This window comes from Sitodiplosis mosellana, unplaced genomic scaffold (assembly GCF_009176505.1).
Source record: "Sitodiplosis mosellana isolate CC-2019 unplaced genomic scaffold, AAFC_SMos_1.0 Smas_scaffold_3, whole genome shotgun sequence".
NCBI lineage: Eukaryota > Metazoa > Arthropoda > Insecta > Diptera > Cecidomyiidae > Sitodiplosis > Sitodiplosis mosellana.
This window is the reverse complement of record NW_022595246.1, coordinates 10,214,861-10,234,098: the sequence shown is the minus strand read 5'-3', so window position 1 is coordinate 10,234,098 and position 19,238 is coordinate 10,214,861. Positions and strand designations below refer to the sequence as shown.

Below are 19,238 nucleotides of genomic sequence, written 5' to 3'. Positions count from 1 at the left end.
TAAATGAGAGATTAATCGCGTATAACGCAATTGGCCTTTCGGTGCACGGTTTTCATGTCGGGAACGATTAAAGCTTTTTTCCATCGAGCTGCATTGCTGCATTTCCAGATTCAAGTGATCGTATTTCCGATTGCGTTCATAATTTAGAATTTGCACGTTTGAATCCTAATCGATTTGAACGTGTTTCGGTGGTTTTTATTTCGTTGCTGTTGCAGCTAAATGCCTGCGGTTGTTCTTCAATTAATATTTTGAAATTGAATATCGTTTGAAACCGAATATGATTTTCGGTTTGACGACAAGAATAAAAACCTCAAAGTTCTTGTCAAACAAAATACGTTTAAATATAAATTTATCGTCGACATCTTAAATTAAAAGATAGCATTTTGTTTTTGAAGCCCGATTTGTCACTTGCAAATGGAATTTTCGTCGATTACTACGGTAAATTGGCGTCGTCTGGAGTCGGCATTCAAAACAGGTTACACCAAATACCGCACCAAATAATGCGTCAAAATGGTAAATTGAAACTCGTAACCGCCACAAATGGCATGAGTCACAATGTTGGTTTCTCGATTTTACATCGGTCAAAAATGAATTATCAACCAAAAAAATAAAACTACATAATCTTCTACTTAAAACCCAAAAAACGACATTAAAAATAGCGACGCCCATCGCTCTCAGTCTCTCACCTTGAACCTGATTTGTGTGTGCGCCAAATAAGCGACAAGTCTTTGGAATGAGGTCGATTCTGTTTCCAAAAATTCATTTTCCTTTGTTGGCCCAACGCGACTGCAATCTTTACTCCACATTGGCTTTGTATTAATTAAAAGATGACATGTGAACGGCGGTGAACAACATTCACGCGCACAATCATCATCAACCGTTGGTATTTTTTTTTTAGATTGCGCTGCATGAAATTCAATTTTCAAGCTGCTTAAAAACCAGTAAATTTGATGATATTCGCATCTCGTCTCATTGTGAAAAATCGCTTCTCACACCAACACAAGAAGAGAGACAAGAATATTGGTTGTATGGCCATTGAAGTAAATTGATGGTGATATTTAATATAGTCAATAATGTCAAATTAAACGTTGGATCGCGTAAAAAGCCATCGAATAATGATATTTTTAAACTTTTCATCTTCACTTTAAAAAAATTTTACGATGCACGCGTTCTGTTTTTTTATTCGCTTCTCTTCATCTTTCGTCGATGTTTGCATGTCAAGTTTCGCTTATGCAAAGTACGCACTGAAAATGGATGATGCGACAATTGCACGGAATACGATAATAATTTGTTTTTACTGCCAGTAATAAAATACTTGAAGCCAATGAATATAACTACTTTTACTTACTCTTGCTAAAGATGAGAAAAAGAAGTATTTAAAAGAAGCCACCAAGGATGATGCGATGCGTATACTATTCCTCGTGATATTGAGATGAGCGATGCGCGCGTGAGCATATCCAAATGTTTGTGCTGTCGTTTTACTGTTGCAGCAGTCGCTTAATCGGCTATTGCAACATGTATGCACAATACTCTTTACTTTTGGTTTTGATTTGTTATGTGAAGGATGCATCGCGGAAAGGTTACCGCCGCCCTGATTTTCGTAGAAAAAATACTTTCGAAATGCAACAGAATTCGAACGGTTCGCATGTTCTAGAAACTTGATCTTATTTATTTCATGGCGTGCAAATATTTTGAACAATGTTTTCGTCCAGACGTACGCAATTTGTACAACAATTGCGGACTTCTTGTAAATTCAACTGATGTCATCGTCGTATTTCTTTTGAATCGATACAAGAGAATTTCCCTTGATTATGTAAACCATTTTGGGTTTGAAAAACCGCTGGAAATAATCGAAATGGTTTGGTAATTTTGTCAGATGAGTAATGAATTGTTGGTTTTTGTCTAATGAGCCACAAGCCTTAATCAATTCCATAAACAATACGATAACCAGTTACCTCACATCACCGATCAATAATCGGTATCGTTTGTTCCGCTTTTGCGTTGATTTTTTCCAGGCTTTTTGGCTTACCAAAATCTTTTGTGTGCAAAAAAAACCTCAAAATCCAAATTGCCTTCCGATTTATTACAGATAATTTTATTAATCGCTTTCAGCAAATATTTACCCCGAAAGAAAAAACGGCTTAAAAGGAAATAATTTACCGAATGATCGACAGGTTGAACCATTTTATTCGACGAAAATGACGGAAAGTTTTCGCCCATGTCTGGTTGTATTTTATTTTCTGCTGACGCAATTTATCAACTGATTGTACATAAGAATTGCTCATGAAAGAAGGAAAATAAAATATATGGTGCAAATCAATTATATGTAAGCCACCGTTTAATGTTTGATAATTAAGCACGTTGTTGGTTATTTCTCCTTGTGCGCCACGCAGCATTTCAGCATTCGACCGCACACAATGCCAAATTATTGACACATTTAATGCCAAATTAAAAATCGGCTCAATCACCATAATATAGAGACACCGAATTATACACACACACCAACCATAGCGAACACTCGGGTTCCGGCATTTCGCCAAAAACTCAATCCATAAATCTGCACGTAATGCTGAGTAATGAAATTACGATATTCAACACCCCAAAAAAAAAAATGAAAAGACTTCATGAAATGTATCGCACACACACACACACAACGGCTTAAGTGAATTCGTGCAGAAAGATCAACCGTTGTTCTTTTGCATTGAACATGTATTAAGAGCATAAATCCGCCGCCACCTTCTATTATTCCATTCCATTCCAAACATTTCATTATATTAATGAGGAAAATGGGCTAGAAAATGACGAAAATTAGTGAAGATTGTAATTAAAAGAATGTTACAAACTGCTAATATGATGCATCAATTGGAACATCGGAATCAAGATCATCAAAATGAAACTTTCATTTGGTTGGTCTGCGACGGTGGAGAACGGAACTTTCGGAACGAAGCATTTGCGAGTCTAATTCATTTAGAAAGTTCAGCGATTCTGAGGAGAGTGGCCAAATCTGGAGCGTCAATCGAGATATGTATCAATGCGTTAGATTAAGAATCGATTTTCGTTTTTAACCAGCTTTTGGTTTCAGTAGTGAAATTGATGAATTTGATGAGTGGTCAAGATCGTTCACGGAAGTACGTAGATTTAAGATTGACATCAAATGTGTCACCTTTTACCGAACAAGACTGCCTACAGCCATTTATTAACTTCGGGTAGCTTTGAGCTATTTCCATTTTTTATACTGATTTCAATTTCTTGTCCCGCTGACATTACAAAAGGTAAACAAACTCACATTTTTCACATTACAAAGATAAAAAAAAGCCATCGATAGATAACAAACGAGATCGCTGTTTTTTTAAAAGCACTCAATTTGCGGATATTGTTTCTTGAGGCGAAATTCATCTGGTCTGTGCCGTGTGATCGAATTATTTGTTTGCGTTTTTAAATGCTCTTAACCTTTGGCCCTGAATCAGAAAAATCGTGAGAAAGAAAATCAAAATATGTCAATTGTTTTTTTTTATTTTCCTCGGTCTCGGTGTAATAAATGCTTGAAATTCCAGAATGTCATAAAGTTTCTGTCATTTCCGAAGGGTGCAACGTACTGAAATGAATTCAATCAATTTGACTTTTCGTTGATTTTGCCAATGTCCAAAAACAATCTATGCATGTACATAAAAAGTGACACCAAAATTAAAATATTTAATTCAATTAAACAAATCCAATCACTTTTTTTCGAGTGTGTTTCACCATTGTGTGCGAAAACAAGAGAGCGTTTTGTGCACGGTGGTTCACGATAACAACAAAACCAAAAATCAATTACATCAAGGTTGTGTGTTGTTGATCTTGGTGATATATTTGAAATAGAGAATTTGAGAGAGAAAAACAATTCACCTATCGCAAATGCAATTAATCACCGTTGTTAATAAAACAGTCGAATTGAGCATTTGAATATATCGGTAGTTTGACCATTATAGCGACAATATACGCTATTGTTCCCAATAATTCGTCCAATTTTATTTCCATACCGATCTCTTTTTGTCTCCAATTTTGTTTATTTGTTTTTCTGTGATTTTTTTTATGTTTGTTTCGTACGTGTCACACACATAAAATTCTATGAGATTTATTCGAGCTTGGGTGTCTTGGGTGCGGTTCATGGAAAAACAAACAAATTCGATAGTAATCATGTCGCGAGCGCAGTCACTTTTCGCATTGGCGATTAATAATTTTGTACCGATTGTTTGTCGGTGGTTTTTTTTTCTTCTCATTTTCGAGAGTTTGGTTTTTATCCTGTTCGGTGTGCTGTGCTTATGGACTGAGAAACCCCAACAAATCCAATTGGCTAATTTAGACCGTATCAATAAAATCGATTGTGTCGTTTCATGGATTTATGGCAATGACAAAATACAATAAATTGCATACAGTTTTTCGCAGCGACAAAAATGCACATGCGAACACTCAAAATGTGAATTAAACGTGTGGACAGAAAAATAAATAAAATGCAGTGAATAAGTCAGGCATTTTTCATTTTTTTCTTCGCTGCAATTTGGTCCGGGCGCATACAGTTCGATAAGTATGTCGCATGCAGTGTGAACATTTGATTGGAAAGAATAATCAATCAAGGCATTGCATTCATTCTAAGTGCAACGTCAACCCATTAAACACGGACATGCTTTCGACCAGCAAGTAGAGAAAAAATGAACTTTTTTTCTTTCAAAAAATATTTAAACAGCAGGAGGAAAAAATTGCCAATTGTCAGCCCCCATTACTTGTAACAGCTTTTTGTAACGCATTTTTCACCACGACATAAGAATTCCAGCCGAAAAAAAAACAGTAATTAAAAATAATTTGAACGTAAAAAAGAAACACAAACACACATGAATGCTTAAAACTGAAAGTAAAGCATTTCTAGAGCATTGAGAAGGAAAAGGTATAAACCGGTTCGAATTTTCCGCTCTCAATCGAAAATCATAATAGAAATTACCATTTTTGCACCGACATTCACTACATTCATATGAAATAATATCGACGTTTTGATTTTAATCAGCACCCAGAAAGTATTTTCCACGACGATTAAAAGCGAAAAAAAAAATCGAAAAAAATGCAAGGCAGGAATAATGCATGCGAATGCCATAATCTGTGCAGCATAGTTCCCAAATATTACTTGAAGGTAATGGCAACGACAAGACAGAAGAGAGAAAAAACCGTGCAGCGAGAAAAGCATAATGCGAGCCGCGTGATTTCGAAGTCCAAGAGTGAAAAAAGTAACGAGGTCAAATGCGGAACATACACAAATTGTTTGCAAGTCGTAATCGTGCGGGTTTCATATGGCACCCAAAGTCAAGCGGTTTGTTGGCTGCCGCGACACCAACAACAACATTGTGTCAAACTGTCGACGATCGAACATAAACCTCACTGCGGTGCTGTTGCAGAAAATGGCCAAATGAAAATCACCATATGAAAAGTGCAAACTGAGAGAGCGAAAAATATGCACACAAAGTCTAAATTTATCGTTAGTTTGTTTTCCTTTTGTTGCGACTTATGCAGCAGCAGCAGCTTTGGCGGCGGCGGTGGTGGTAGCCGATGCATGTGCGGTACTTTATGATCTGTTCTCGGTTCGTCGTAATTTTCCGTGATAAATGACTAGTTGCATTCACATTGTTACGCGCTCGCGCGAGTTTTACTGTCCAATCATCATAATTTCCGATAGTAGAGATAGTATATCCGTATATGCGTTTGATGTGCGGCGCTTGGTCTAACGCGTGGGTAGTTTTTTTTTCCTTCTTCTCTTCTTATGCGAAACAACAATACCACATAAATGTTTGTCTACGATGCTCACATCGTTAATTATCAACTAATTTGTATTGCGGCGGTCTTTTTTCTCTCGTCAAAGTGTACGCAACGGCGTACATAGGCACACAAACACACCATTTTGAGTGTCATTTCGCACAAATTATTTCTCCCGAAAAAAAAAACACCAACAAACAACAAGATGAAAAATTCACTCGTTGAAGTGAAGAAATAGCGCGAACGCGCGAGCGCAATAAAATGGTACAAAAATAAATTAACATAAATGATAATAAATTTAAGGTCCATTGTGTGGATTTAGTACGGTATTTGCAATTGAATGGAATCCAAGTTGCCCGAATGATCTGGGTAGATCTTGAAAATTGTTGCGTTGTACTGTGCTAAATGAGAATTTTCGAAATATCGAAATTATGAGCAGTCGCTGCTGCCTTTGCCGCTATCGCTTAAGTCTAGTGCCAAATTGAATAGCATTGCTCGTATTTTAAACGATTAAACGCCATTATTTTTTCTTTCCCGATGTGCAATAGACGCGTTTGTTTTAACAGCCCAACCGCTTGAGGAAACAACGATTATCAGATATTTATTTAAATCGTTGGTTCGATCGGCCAGATTCGATATGGATTGATTCGTTTTATGGCTCATTGTTGTTTTGTCTGTGCCGTGTTTTTGCCTTCTCTTTCTTTTATTATTCATTCATTATAGCCTCTGTGTGCATATACGGCTATGTGCGCGCGCGAGCCATCGGTGCCGCCGCCTTCAATCAAGGTCATTCGATAAATATTCGATCATTATTTATTTCGTCAATTTTTCTCGATTTTCTTGATTCACTCGCATTTTTTGCGCTCGCTCAATCTAAGAGAACGAAGGCCCATGCACCATGGATTTAATTTTGTAAATGGGTGTGACGTTTGGAAATCTATCGACACAAAATTTCGCATATCTGCAACTGATTTCTTTGATGAATACAGTCATTGTATTCTTACTTAATCGAAACAAGAAATAGATTTAAAAAAAACAACATTGACGAAAAGTACATTTCATGTATTTTAACGCCCAGGATTCATATAATACAAATGAAATCAAAAGTCAGATAAAAAAAATACTTTTTTTGCCAACGTAATCGCTGGTAATTGCCGGGTTAGAAATCATTTATGTATCGTGAATGAAAAACACGACGAAGAAGAAGAAAATTGAAGCGCCGAAAATAAACTGAGACGATAAAACAAATAATGCAACTTGTTTGACTGGCTAAAGACAGCGGTGAAGCCAAAGCAGCAAGAAAAACAAAACACATTGAACATAATTTTGTTCGACAAGAAAAAAAAATAATAATAATATTTAGCTGTTGTTGAAATTTGGAAAGTTATTTAATCGCCGTTTAGTTAGATTAAGTTGTAGCTGTTGTGTTGTTTCATTGTAACTCTTTGGCATTCGGCTGGTTGATTCGAAATTTATGAGCGCTTTTTTTTCTTTGCTCACTTCATTTACGTGCTACCGATTTAATGCGACCGATGGAATGTGCTCAAATTGCAATATATAGAGGCGAATATGAAGAATAATAGACGAAAAATATCACGCCTTTTAATTGTCACCTCGAATAATCTCGTTGAACTATTTGCGCAATAAGTCAAAATGACTAACTATGGTCGATTCGCATGGAAATCATGCGCGTATGCCGATGGCCGACTCGACACCGAAATACTCTCTTTTTCGCTTGCCACTAACGATTTTAAGCGGTTTTTGATTCTCTCTGTGTGTGTTTTGTTTCTCGTCAGATCAGATAAATAAACCAAATTTGAACCCACGACGTTTTGCTCCACACACACACACACACACACACACACACACACACACACACACACACACACACACACACACACACACACAATTCAGCGAACTAGATTTACGTCATTCGGTGTGTCTCATACTATTTTGGAGACCAAAGTCTTTGGGTGCGCGCATCGTGTCTCTTGGCATTCGTCCCGTGCGCACGTACAGTGTGTGAATTAAACAATTTTCCGACATTACTTTAACCTTTAATCGCTCTGCAATTTATTCTCTTTTTACTCCATTATTTCAACTGAAAACAGTAAGCGGTTTTATATTTAATTTGAACAAATCGAATGTGTATGGTTGCGAGTGGCAAGCAAAGCGCGCATGCTGCAGATTTTTTGGTTTTCTTTTTGTCAAAACGAATTTTGATTTGCGCCAATCCAGCCCGATCGCGCGTTCGATCCGTTCCTTTGCGTGATTCGCAATAAAAGCGAATAAATTCCATTGTTCAATGCAAAGATTAATACGTCAATTATTCGTTTCGTTCACTGCCTGCCTGCCACTTATTCACCTTTATTGTCAATCTGCATGCAATTTCTTGTCGACAGAAAAACACGAAACCAAAAAAAAAAACGAGGAAACAAAGCTCAGAATGTGCATGACATGTTACTGTTGCTAAATGAAATCAATGCACCGCAATTGTCGCTCCAATGCCCCGGTGACAATTGCCCATTGATCATGCGACATGTGCCAAGTCTCTATCCTTCTCTGTCGTCGAACTCGGACACGAAATATGAAATTAAGCGATAAAATTACGGCATTTCAAATTGAAAGTGGCCAGACCATTTCGATTGTCAATTCACTTCATTTTGTTCGTCTCGTTTCCGTGTGAACTGGTATCAATATTTGACTAGATTCTGATTTATAGCCATCATAAAATGAGCGTTTTATTGGTTTCATTCTTACATAAAAAGCGATTTTTATTCTCTGGCAGTCGTGCAAAGTTGATTGATCTGCTACAACAAGTAGCCAATTGTGTTCGGTTGGTTGATATGGTCGTGTTTTTTTTCCCTTTTGACGGAACCTTTCAAGAAGCCCGTTCTTTTTTTTCTCTCTCTCCGCGGTGCAAAACAATACCGAACACACATTTTTTTTAATTGTATTTTATTTTCCACACTATAATTAGCATGGCCAAATCACATACGCAAATTAACAATTTTAGATGCATTTATGAGAAATGCCGTAGTTATAACCTTCGAGAGACGCATAAATTTCCGAACATTTGTCTTCGCTCGCGAGCAATGAGTGAGAGACAGGCATTATTTGCGTCAGGAGTCAAGATTTATTGTGTGTTTGTTGTGTGTATTGTTGTTTTTTTTTGCCTCATTTTTTTCTTCCACAAAACGAATTGTGTTCGCGCAGTCACAGACACACAACAGAAGAAAACAAAAACAAAAACGCCATTTTAATTGCTTTGTATTTGCTCATGGTCTATTCGGAATTCTAGCCGCACGATGAAGGTGCATATTTTTGAGGAATCAAACATATGTGGAGAGATACGCGAGCTACAAATCTCTCGAAATGTAAACATATCTCGCGAAATAACTTTGTTTTGTGTCAAATGCGATACGCTCGAAATCCAAAAAGAATGCCATAAATTTGTATGCTAATTTGTTAGCCGATGCTGTTGCTTCAATGGAAAGGAGTAGATAGAATTTCATGGAGGTAGGGGCCGCGGAACCGTGATAAAAACATCGTGTTAAACAAGTGACGTGGTGCATTCAAGATGAAACAATAGATTTTCGGAAAAATGATATGTGAGATTCACATGAGCGCATGGACGATGCATGGTAAAAGGCCACTTCTCACTACTCGCATCTCGCCACGCCGAATGCGGCTGTGTGTGTGCTGAGAATCAATGACATTGTCGTGTGGAAGTTCCAACCAAAGCACCAATTAACTCCGATGCATACATTAACGTGCTTGAATCAATGAGCCGCACTCTTGTTTTTTTTTCGTTTTGGTATTGTTGTGCTTTTTTCACTCGCCTCCGGTTCAGATCACGCAATTGCAATTTTGAAATTGACTCGCACACGAGAGACGAACAACAACATTAATGCACGTTTGGGAAGGTCTTGTATGATCATCGGAGATGAATGTTACTACCGTTGTTGTTTTTGTTGTTGTTGCTGCTGCTGCTGTCGTCCAACAAACTGCATGCAACGCACATACGACGAAAGCGATGAAAAAAAAAGTTGCAATCGTAAACATCAAAATCATCTAATAACAATAAATCGAGTCGAAATAAAGTCAAAAACCTGAAAATAGTTTTCGATTCAATCACACAAACCTTTAGAGTAATCTTTCGACCGAACACAGTGCTGTTGCATATGAAAAACACGTTCAGTAAAATGCAATCGATAAAGAGAAACGAAAGACACTGCAACAACAACAACAACAATAACAGCAGCATCAGCAGCCGCATACAGGTAATTCCGTTGAGTGTGTACAAATTGCACATTTTTTTCTCTTTCAAATGAGTTGCTGGTATTTGATTTGGTGGTGCGCAAATGCCAGTGCAAGCTTGAAGCTTGCCGAAAAACAAGCAGCAACAACAGCGTTAAAGTCCACCAACAACAAACAAACGGTTCCAAAATAACAAACGGCTCGAACAAAAGTCGAGCGAATCGAGAGTGCAAAAAAGTGCACCGAACATTTGGAAAAATCTACGTATATCGAATGCAGACAATCGAATTGTACCAGTAAAGCACGTCTAGTGGCGAGAAAGATCGATCGTGTGTGTGTTTTGCTTTACATTATGCTTTGCTCTGCATTACGGTCCTCTGAACTTCGACAGGCATATGGAGTAACAGGCACGTGTTTGTACGTGCGGTAAAGCTGCAACCATCCCCACCGAACCACCGATCACACATTGTCGCTTAAGATCGATCTGAACCAATTTTGTTTTTTTACGGTTTAACTTCTCCTCCAGCGGCTCCGTTGCTCGTTCTGTCATTACATTTTGTCATTTAAATAAAATCAACGGGCTTTTTTCACTCTCGCTATCTCTTTCGCTTGGATTGCGCTTGATGGAACACGCGCGTGTGTACCGTTAACACGACAACGGCTACAAGGTAACGTTACGTGTACGCGCACTAAACCAACATGAAACGCATTGACGCAGAGACATGGAGCGCGCACGTAAAGCGTTTGACTTTGTCCAAAGCAATTCTGCCAAAGAGATTGCGATGTTGAGTCGAGGTGCTTTGCATTCAGTCGAAGAAAAGTGCTCAACTGTAAAGCACTCACACCGAATTCAGTGGCACCGTCTTGGACACAAAACAAACGAAACTAGAAATAAAACGAATATACACACAGCAACAAGCAATGTGAATTTCTTTACCTTTTTTATACAAACTAGTTTCAAAAGTTTTGATAATTTTTATTTTTTTTTATTTCGTTGTTGTTGTTCATTTTGCGTGGTTTCAACATTTTTGGTTTAGAAATCCAATTAATTTGATTTAGCGTATTTTTTGTGTGGAATTAAATTAGAGAAACTTGAAACGGCTATAGAATTTTGAATCACAAAGCGAATCACATTTTTTTTTCCCTTCAAACATATGATGATAGAACGTGAAAGAGTTTTTGAATGTTAAAGTGATTGAATATGCATAAAAAATATTTATCTATATGAGAATCTCACAAATGAAAATAAGAAGAAACAAATTATATGATAAAAAAAAGAAGAACCCGTGAATATGTTGTCGATTTCACACATGTGTTGCTGCGAATTGAGGAAATAGAAAATCGAAAACGGAAAACTTCGTCGACAGCGAAAACATATCGCAAAAGAAAACGCCACACACTCATTCACTCACACGCTTCATTCTTCTTCTTCTTCAAAATCAGCATCAATCCATCAGTCGAGGTGCATTCTCTGCGGAAACAAAAGAATAGACAAATTACTTCACTTGACTGTGAAACTGATTCAAGCATTCAGAAGAGATTCAAACGCAGTGTGTTTGTGCTGTTTTTTTTTCTATCTTTCTTTCTACGATGCAGTTTGTTGCAATTCTTTTGATGGCGCGCGCACGCGTCTTCTTGTTTCAGTTTCTGTGTGGTTTTTTTTTGATTTAATTTGCCAATGGCATGCGTTTAATTAACCGAGCATTTGGTTAAGTGCATCTTCTATTGTGTGCTTTTATGTAAGTGTGAGTGTGTTTTATTTTTTGTTTGCAGTAAGTGATTTTGGATCATTCAAAATGAAGCCACCAGCCTTTTAGACTCAACAAATCGAATGCTGACTCAAAAGAGAAACGAAACGTAACACATGAATTATTTAGGAGTAGCAAATTACAAGCACAAAATCAATAAATAGATATTGTGCATGTGTGCATGATCAAGAAATCGAGGAAAACAGCAACAGTGCATCGCAGAGAGTGTGCAATGTGCATGGTCTCTGCAAGAGATTTTTTTCTTTTATGCTATGAATCGATTTTTCGCCTCTGTTGTTTTACGAGATCTCTGTGGCTATATACTGATTTCAAGCACGAGAAAATAAGAAAGAAACTAATTGTCTGTGGTACACAGCACATTTTTAGTAAGTGCATAACGAAAAATGTGCACCGAGTGGTGTATGTTTCTTTGCTCGGCGATGTGATGTGTGTGTGTGTGTGTGTGTGCATGTTGAGGAAGATGTAAATTCCGATTGATCGGTGGCCCTGTTTATTGGCGCTTTTCAAAAAACAACAACACCAGCATCAGGCCATCACAAGCATACATTTTCACTTCTTCCGATTTCGAATCTATTTCCGCTATATCACTCTCAATACAAAGCGGCTCTGAATTAATTTCTTCTTTTATTCTGCTTTTTTTTCTCTTCTGCTACCGTTTTCAATCGAATACATATGCAAATCCAGCGGATTCATACGCAAATTATGGTCATTTTCATGAAATTTTTCTCTTCTTTTCAATTTCGTGGCTAATTTATTTTTTCTTCTCCGGCACAAAATCTGTTCCAATGAAATAGATAGAAATTGAAATAGATGAATATACGCATAACAACAACAACATCAACAACAAACATGCAGCTACTAAATAGGAATGAGAAAAACAAATGAGAGAAAAAAAACATTGTCAACGGATCTTAAACATAGATGAAAAATAAGAAAAAAATCGACAGTTTTGTTTTCTTGTCGTTTAAATCAAGTGCACAATACAAAATTTTCAAAGAAAAAAAATCATCTGATATCACAGCAAATTGGAGAGAAAAAAATAAAGTGTTGAACAGAGAAAGAGAAACGTTTGAAAATTCGATTCAATCTAGTGAATCGAACAAGACTTGAAAGAGACAAAGGAAAAAAAAACCGAAAGAACTGAAGTTCATGTAAACAAAACAATAAGAATTCAAGCGAAAAAGAAAGAAACAGTAATAAAGTTTGATAAAAAAAAAACTGTGAACTAACGAAAAATTTTTAGCAACAACATCGCTAGAAACGGCACAAAGAAGATAGACGACACACAAGACAGTAGCACCGACGACATAAAAAAGTGAAAATGAGGCAACCATTCGGAATATATTTCATACTTGGATTATTGCTATGTATTCAATCAGGTAAATGCTTTATATTATATTTTTTTATCTTCCTTCATTTGTATCTGGTTCCAGCGACAACGAACAATTCGTCCAAGAAAATAAAATATACGCATCGCTCACGAGTCGTGATAATAGTAATTAATAAAGGAAGAAAAGACTATAAATATCGCAGTTAAAAATAGTGTTGTGTCAAATTTAGCACTGGGGCAATGAATTGTGATTCATTGCATTGACCGTGGCTCAATTTCATTCAAACATACACTCATACACACACACCGAAAAAGTGATTCAAACAAATATAACAATGGCCCATTGATGGCGCGTTGAAATTTGTGCGAAACGAGAGAAGAAGAAAAATTGAAATAATACACTAAAGTGAGATGAAAATTACGCTCGGAATATCACTCAATTAATGGAGAGAAAAAAACTGCGCCGCGAGCCAAATGAAGTTCGGTGAGCTCTAGCTCATAACCGTTTTTTTTTGCCAACCAAATAAAAGTTTGCATTATAAATACACTCATCTACCAGTCCGAACAGACCCACAGAATGAAATCGAAATTTACGGAAAATTTTCTGGGCATTTTCAATTAATTACGCGCTTTTTAAACGATTTAATATGATTACTAAAAAGGAGATAATATGCTTGGTAAACCATAAACGAAAACACTCTTCATTCTTCTCACTTGAGAAACGGCGTTCTCCAATTTGGTGGCTGTGACTCTGTGAAATATTTTCAGCTGGACGGTTCTCGTTTATCAACAACAACAACAACAAAAACTGCACAGACAAAATATCAAATTCCGATGTGTGGACATTGGAGGCAATGGCAAGAGAGAGAAAAAAAACGTATCCCAAGACTGGAAACTTTAATTAACAATAAAAAAATGTGGACAAAAACGGTTTTTGACATGTGTCGCAAGTCACAAATCAGCAACATGTAGTGTAGAAACGAGGAGGGCGAAACAAGAGCCATTGACAGAGAGATCAGGAGACTGTAAGACTGTGTGTAATTTGAGCGCGCGCGTGTGTATGTGTGTGTTTGTGTGTGTACAGCACAAGCAAATTGGTCGAAACGCTTTCGAGAGTGAAATATGACAGGCGAGTTGATGAAATATGCGCGAGCCGCAATCGATATGACTATGTTCAGAATAGAAAATGTACAAATTGCTATGGCCAAGTATTTGAAAGTAATTAGCGAACGTGCTTGAGCTACTGAAATTGAGCCCCCGAACGGATGCATTCAAGGTGACCATTATCCATTGGTGGCGTTGGTTCTCTTCATTATTTTCGATTCAATTTAAATCATCGTCATTTGTGGCTTTTTTTCTTCGTCGTCATCGTCTTTACGTAGTTGCGTAATAGGTGTCATGTGTAGAGTGAGATGATTTGTGTGAGTGCGAGTGCGAGTGTTTGTGGTGAAGATGGAATGCAATGGGCTGCAAGAGCGAGAGTGTAACCACGGCATTTGCCCATAATACGTCTCAATGAGCACGACAACTTCTGGTGATGTCAAGTATGCAACAATAAATGAGAAAAAAGAGACAGTTGAGCAAAACCACGAAATCAGCTCACTTGAACATCGGACTCACAAAGTGTAAACATTTGCAAAAGTTTTCAAATCAGCAGACAGAAGAAAGAAAGAAAAAACAAATGCAACAAACAGTGAGACAGATATACACACACTCACAGGAGATGAAGAAACATCATGATGATTGCAATCTTGTCATCTTTGTCTGTTGGATCGTGCTTTACCCTCAGTAAGAATAAAATATCAACAAGGAAAACGCATCACATTGCACTATTTATAATATAATCAAATAACAGCAGCCACAGCAGTTGTAACAACAACAAAGGCAAAACTCTCAAAAGCACTTTGCTCTGCTCTAGCTCGATCTGTGTTAATCGATTTCGTAGTATGTGACTTTTATATTGTTTCGGCTTGCAACATGCTCACGAGAAACTCTAAGACGAGCGAACGCGTATTTTTCATTTCATATATTACTTTTTTTCTCCTCGGCTGCACCGCGATCTACAGCATCGAGAGTCAATATATGCCGTGGTCGTAGTCGTTTGTTCGCATGTGAACTGCATTTTACATGCGTGTAAATATGTTTTTGCAGCTTGTTCGCGTAGCGTTTTTTTTCTCTACTTCTTGCTACTTCTCATTCAGCTGCATGTCATTGCATCAGCAAATGAACGAACTTTTGCGAGTTTTGGATTTTAGACGCTGAACACAGTGTAATGGAATCGAACGAAGTGAATGAACACACGGGCCGAATATTTGCCGATTCGTTCAAGAGAAATTTACGCACGAACGCGTTTCATGTCTGGCATTCAATTTTCCAGCCGTTGTGGCTGAAGAGAACCAAAACATTGGAATATCACTCCTTTTTCGATGATTTATGGAATTTTCTTAAATGGTTTGAGCATCACTTTCAATTCACCGAAGAAAAAAAAAATAATGCACCATTAGAAGAAGTAGCGATGAACTCGATGGATTGTTTTTCTTCTTAATGTGTAATTAGTGTCAAAGTATGTGTGTGGGAAAATCGCGAAAACCATTACGTGATCATCCTTTTGATTTTTTTTTTGATTTTGTGTTTGCTGCTTCTAAAACCCGCATGTGCATCAATTTACACAACTCAATCACTCATTTTCATTCATCATATTTTATAATTCACCATTTTTATTGTTCGAATTTCGAATTGAGATTAACTTTATTGAAATTATTTATAAGTGCATTAGAATAATTTTCGAGCGCGTGTGTGAACCAGTGAATTCATTTGCAAGTTTTTTTTTTCTTCATTCGTTTGCTGTAGCCAGCCAGCCAAGAAAAAAATTTAATCCGTAAGTGTGTGTATATATAACTAACGACGAGAAGAGATTCAAAATTATGATTTGCGTGAGTGCACCTTCGAGCTGTTATTACCATTTTCGAATGAAGAATGATACTACGCCATTCGAAACGTTCGATAAAACATACACTCATTTCAGAGTCATTAGATCCAATTCAATGCTCTTTGCGTTGAGCGTTCACCAAATGGGTGGCTTAACACGGGTATTTTGCTATTATACGACTTTTATAATAGTCTATTATAATCTTCTATTGATTGACACTGTGTCGCCGCAAACTTGGCGGCATGAATACGGTCAAGGTATACGAAAAAAAGCTGGTTTTGCCAAAGCAAACGAAATGAATCACACGCATAATTCAAGTCAAATATGTAGCTTTAAACAGTGTTAAAATTCAAACTCAATGGTGTAAAATACATATCAATTCGATTTTACTGACATGATAAGCCTTGTTTTTCAATGATTGGCCGTTGGTAACAACTTTTAACAAACACGTTTATCAAAACAAAAGGCATCATTTATTGGAAATTCCATTTTTATGGAAATTTTTTCGAAAAAATATTTTTTTTCTTCTGACTTTCGCGAGTCGAATTGTTTCTTCAAAATTCATTTAACATTCATCTCAATTTCATTCATATCGAAATTCCAGTAACTTACAACAAAATCCTTTAATTTTTTCCATCACAAATGGCGAATTCAAATGTTCATCTTAAAGGACATTTGATCAAGTGTGATCGTAATCTGAAATTGAATAAAATCAGAGTGTGTTATTTTTTGCACGACAATTGCTTCAGCATCTTTTGTTGCTGTCAGATAAATAAGTCAGCGTGTGTCGACCGTTCACCAGAAATGATTGTTGTGGTGGTTATTTTTTTTTTTCCGTTTTGTTGATGCGAAACGAGAAATAATCGATCGATGAAATAGCATGTTCATGCATGATGCGTAAAGTAGCATCGAAATCAAATCGTTTCCTCCTTCGATTATCATCTCTCATCGCCACTTCGACGAACGAAAGTGTTTTTTCCGCTGTAAACATGGAATTAAATCAATTGGGATTGAAGAAACAACAAAACACACCAGCACGATCCTCATTGGCAAATTGCCAAAGAAGAATAACCGTTTCAGCTGCAATTTCAACAACAAAAAGCTAATCAATCAACGGTGCAATTAAGTACATGCAGAGCACACAATACACATTCACACAATTGATCAGGTGAGAAGCGGAATCGCATCGCATCGACCGATATCTAAACTGCAAACATGAGAGCATACAAACGATCCTGTGATATCGCCACTAATGCACCCGAACAATATTTCGTGGATTCGTGATGATTACAGCATATTGCTGCATCGCGCGCTGCGATTATTCACATTTTTCTCTTGCTCCCTCGCTCGCGCATCGTACGTGCAATAAATAAATTAAACAGATACTGTAATTTAATTACACGATAATTCGTTGGTAATTTCTTGTGCACCAGTGAGGATTTTGATGAGGCAGCAGCGGCAGCCACAGCCGCTGCAATGATGAGGCAACAAGTAAATGAACAAAAAAATATCTTAAATAGCATCCACAACATTAGATAGCAGCAGCAGCAGCAAAAAAATCTCACATCGACTACTGTTCGGGTTTATTGTTATTGCACAGCTTAATGCAATTTAAAATGAAACGTACAATTTTCGTGCTCGTTTACATAGAGCCTTCATTCATGCGAGATCGATTTCGGTGTGCAGATACCACCGGTGCGCGCGCGCATCGGATTAATGGCAAATTGAAATAGAAGCAACAGCAAAAAAAAAAGAAATAAAAATGTAGAAGAAATAAACAAAATCCACTAAAATGTAAATCGCGAGCGAGCGAGCGCGCACAAATGCGCGAGTTGAGTAAACTTTCGATGCATTGGGGCGTCAAGAGTAATGTAAACGTGATATTAAAAAAAAAAACAGAGTTGATGTGAGCGCGAGCGCGCATTTACAGCAAAAATGCATCATCAGTCAGCCGCGAATCACACATTCATTCAGCCACTCCAAAACCAGACGAGAATGGAATTAATGCGCACATGCGGGGGTGCACAATCGAAACAAAACTATTCATAATCCAAACAACACATCAACGACCGCAAAACAATCGATTTTGCATGAAATGAGAATAACAGTTCACGTGATACAAGTGCATTGTCGTCTCTTCAATTTGTTTGGCTAACTACCATTGAACGAACGAATGAACGAAGAAGAAAAAATATGTGTGAGCCAAACAATGTGTGCGCATTTACAAACCAAAACCAAAACAATGAATTTTCCCCTGCAATTCTTATGCGAGGTGCATCGTTGCGCCTGCAGCCGATCAGCTGAGTCTTATGTCGGCATTCACATTGTGTTTGAAAAAATTAAAAACCCAGTCAATTCATCGAAATGTCTACACGTTTGACGCGTTGGGTGTGAAAAAAAAATTAACCGAAAATTACCGATAATCGTCATCGTCATGCCGTAGGATGAATTGAGACTTCATTAGTTTCATAGGTGCTGCTCTGCTTTGCTCTGAACCAAAACCGTCAAGTTACCGGTCTATAATTTGCAGCTTGATGCAACCAAATTTAGTTCAGATTATGACAGCTATGTTTTTTTATTTATTCCATCGTGTGTTACATTACATCAGTGATGCGGTGCGAAAATGTCGCATTATATGACGAGGAGATTCGGTGTGCGTCTATGTTTGGATTGACAGTTTGAAACTTGTTTGGATTTTGTTCGTTTTGGTCATGATAAAAATGTGTCCATGTTTAACTCGTTTAATTGGTGCAAAAATTATGAGTTTTTCACCTCTTCCCAGACAAACGAAATTGTAGTTTTTTCCGCATCATACTCACACCATTCGCTATCAGAAAGGGTACTTGTGGCGCGAATGTTAAAATTCCATTTCAATACGATGAGAATTTAGCGATATGATTTTCATCCATTTGATATCTTAATGCTGTCAATTGCCAGCAATGACATGAACATAAAGATTAATAATGTCGTTTTTTTTTCACTTCATTATTACGTGCGAATGAAAGGCACGCTCAAACAGTCATCACATATATACAAAATACGTGCGCGCTCTTGATCTCACTTGCCAGATTTGCACTGTGCGCAAATGATTGTCAAAAGAAAGTGAAAATCAGCAACGCACTTACACTCGCCTGGTTTGACTCCATTTTTTTCGTTCGTTCGTTCGTTTTGT

General features: G+C 37.3%; 1 protein-coding gene across 2 annotated transcripts in view; it reads left to right on the top strand.

The window, feature by feature from the left end:
• Positions 1-10,817: 10,817 nt before the first annotated feature.
• Positions 10,818-19,238, top strand: part of LOC129565679 (mucin-5AC) — a 69,550-nt gene continuing 61,129 nt past the window's right edge. Inside the window, exons 1-2 of one of the 2 annotated variants that reach the window (XM_055440793.1) lie at positions 10,818-10,961; positions 12,602-13,186. In XM_055440793.1, the coding sequence (XP_055296768.1) occupies positions 13,129-13,186 (58 nt within the window). In that variant the 5' untranslated portion in view covers positions 10,818-10,961; positions 12,602-13,128. The remainder of the gene's footprint in view (positions 10,962-12,601; positions 13,187-19,238) is intronic. The other variant, XM_055440794.1, reaches the window with a different exon arrangement.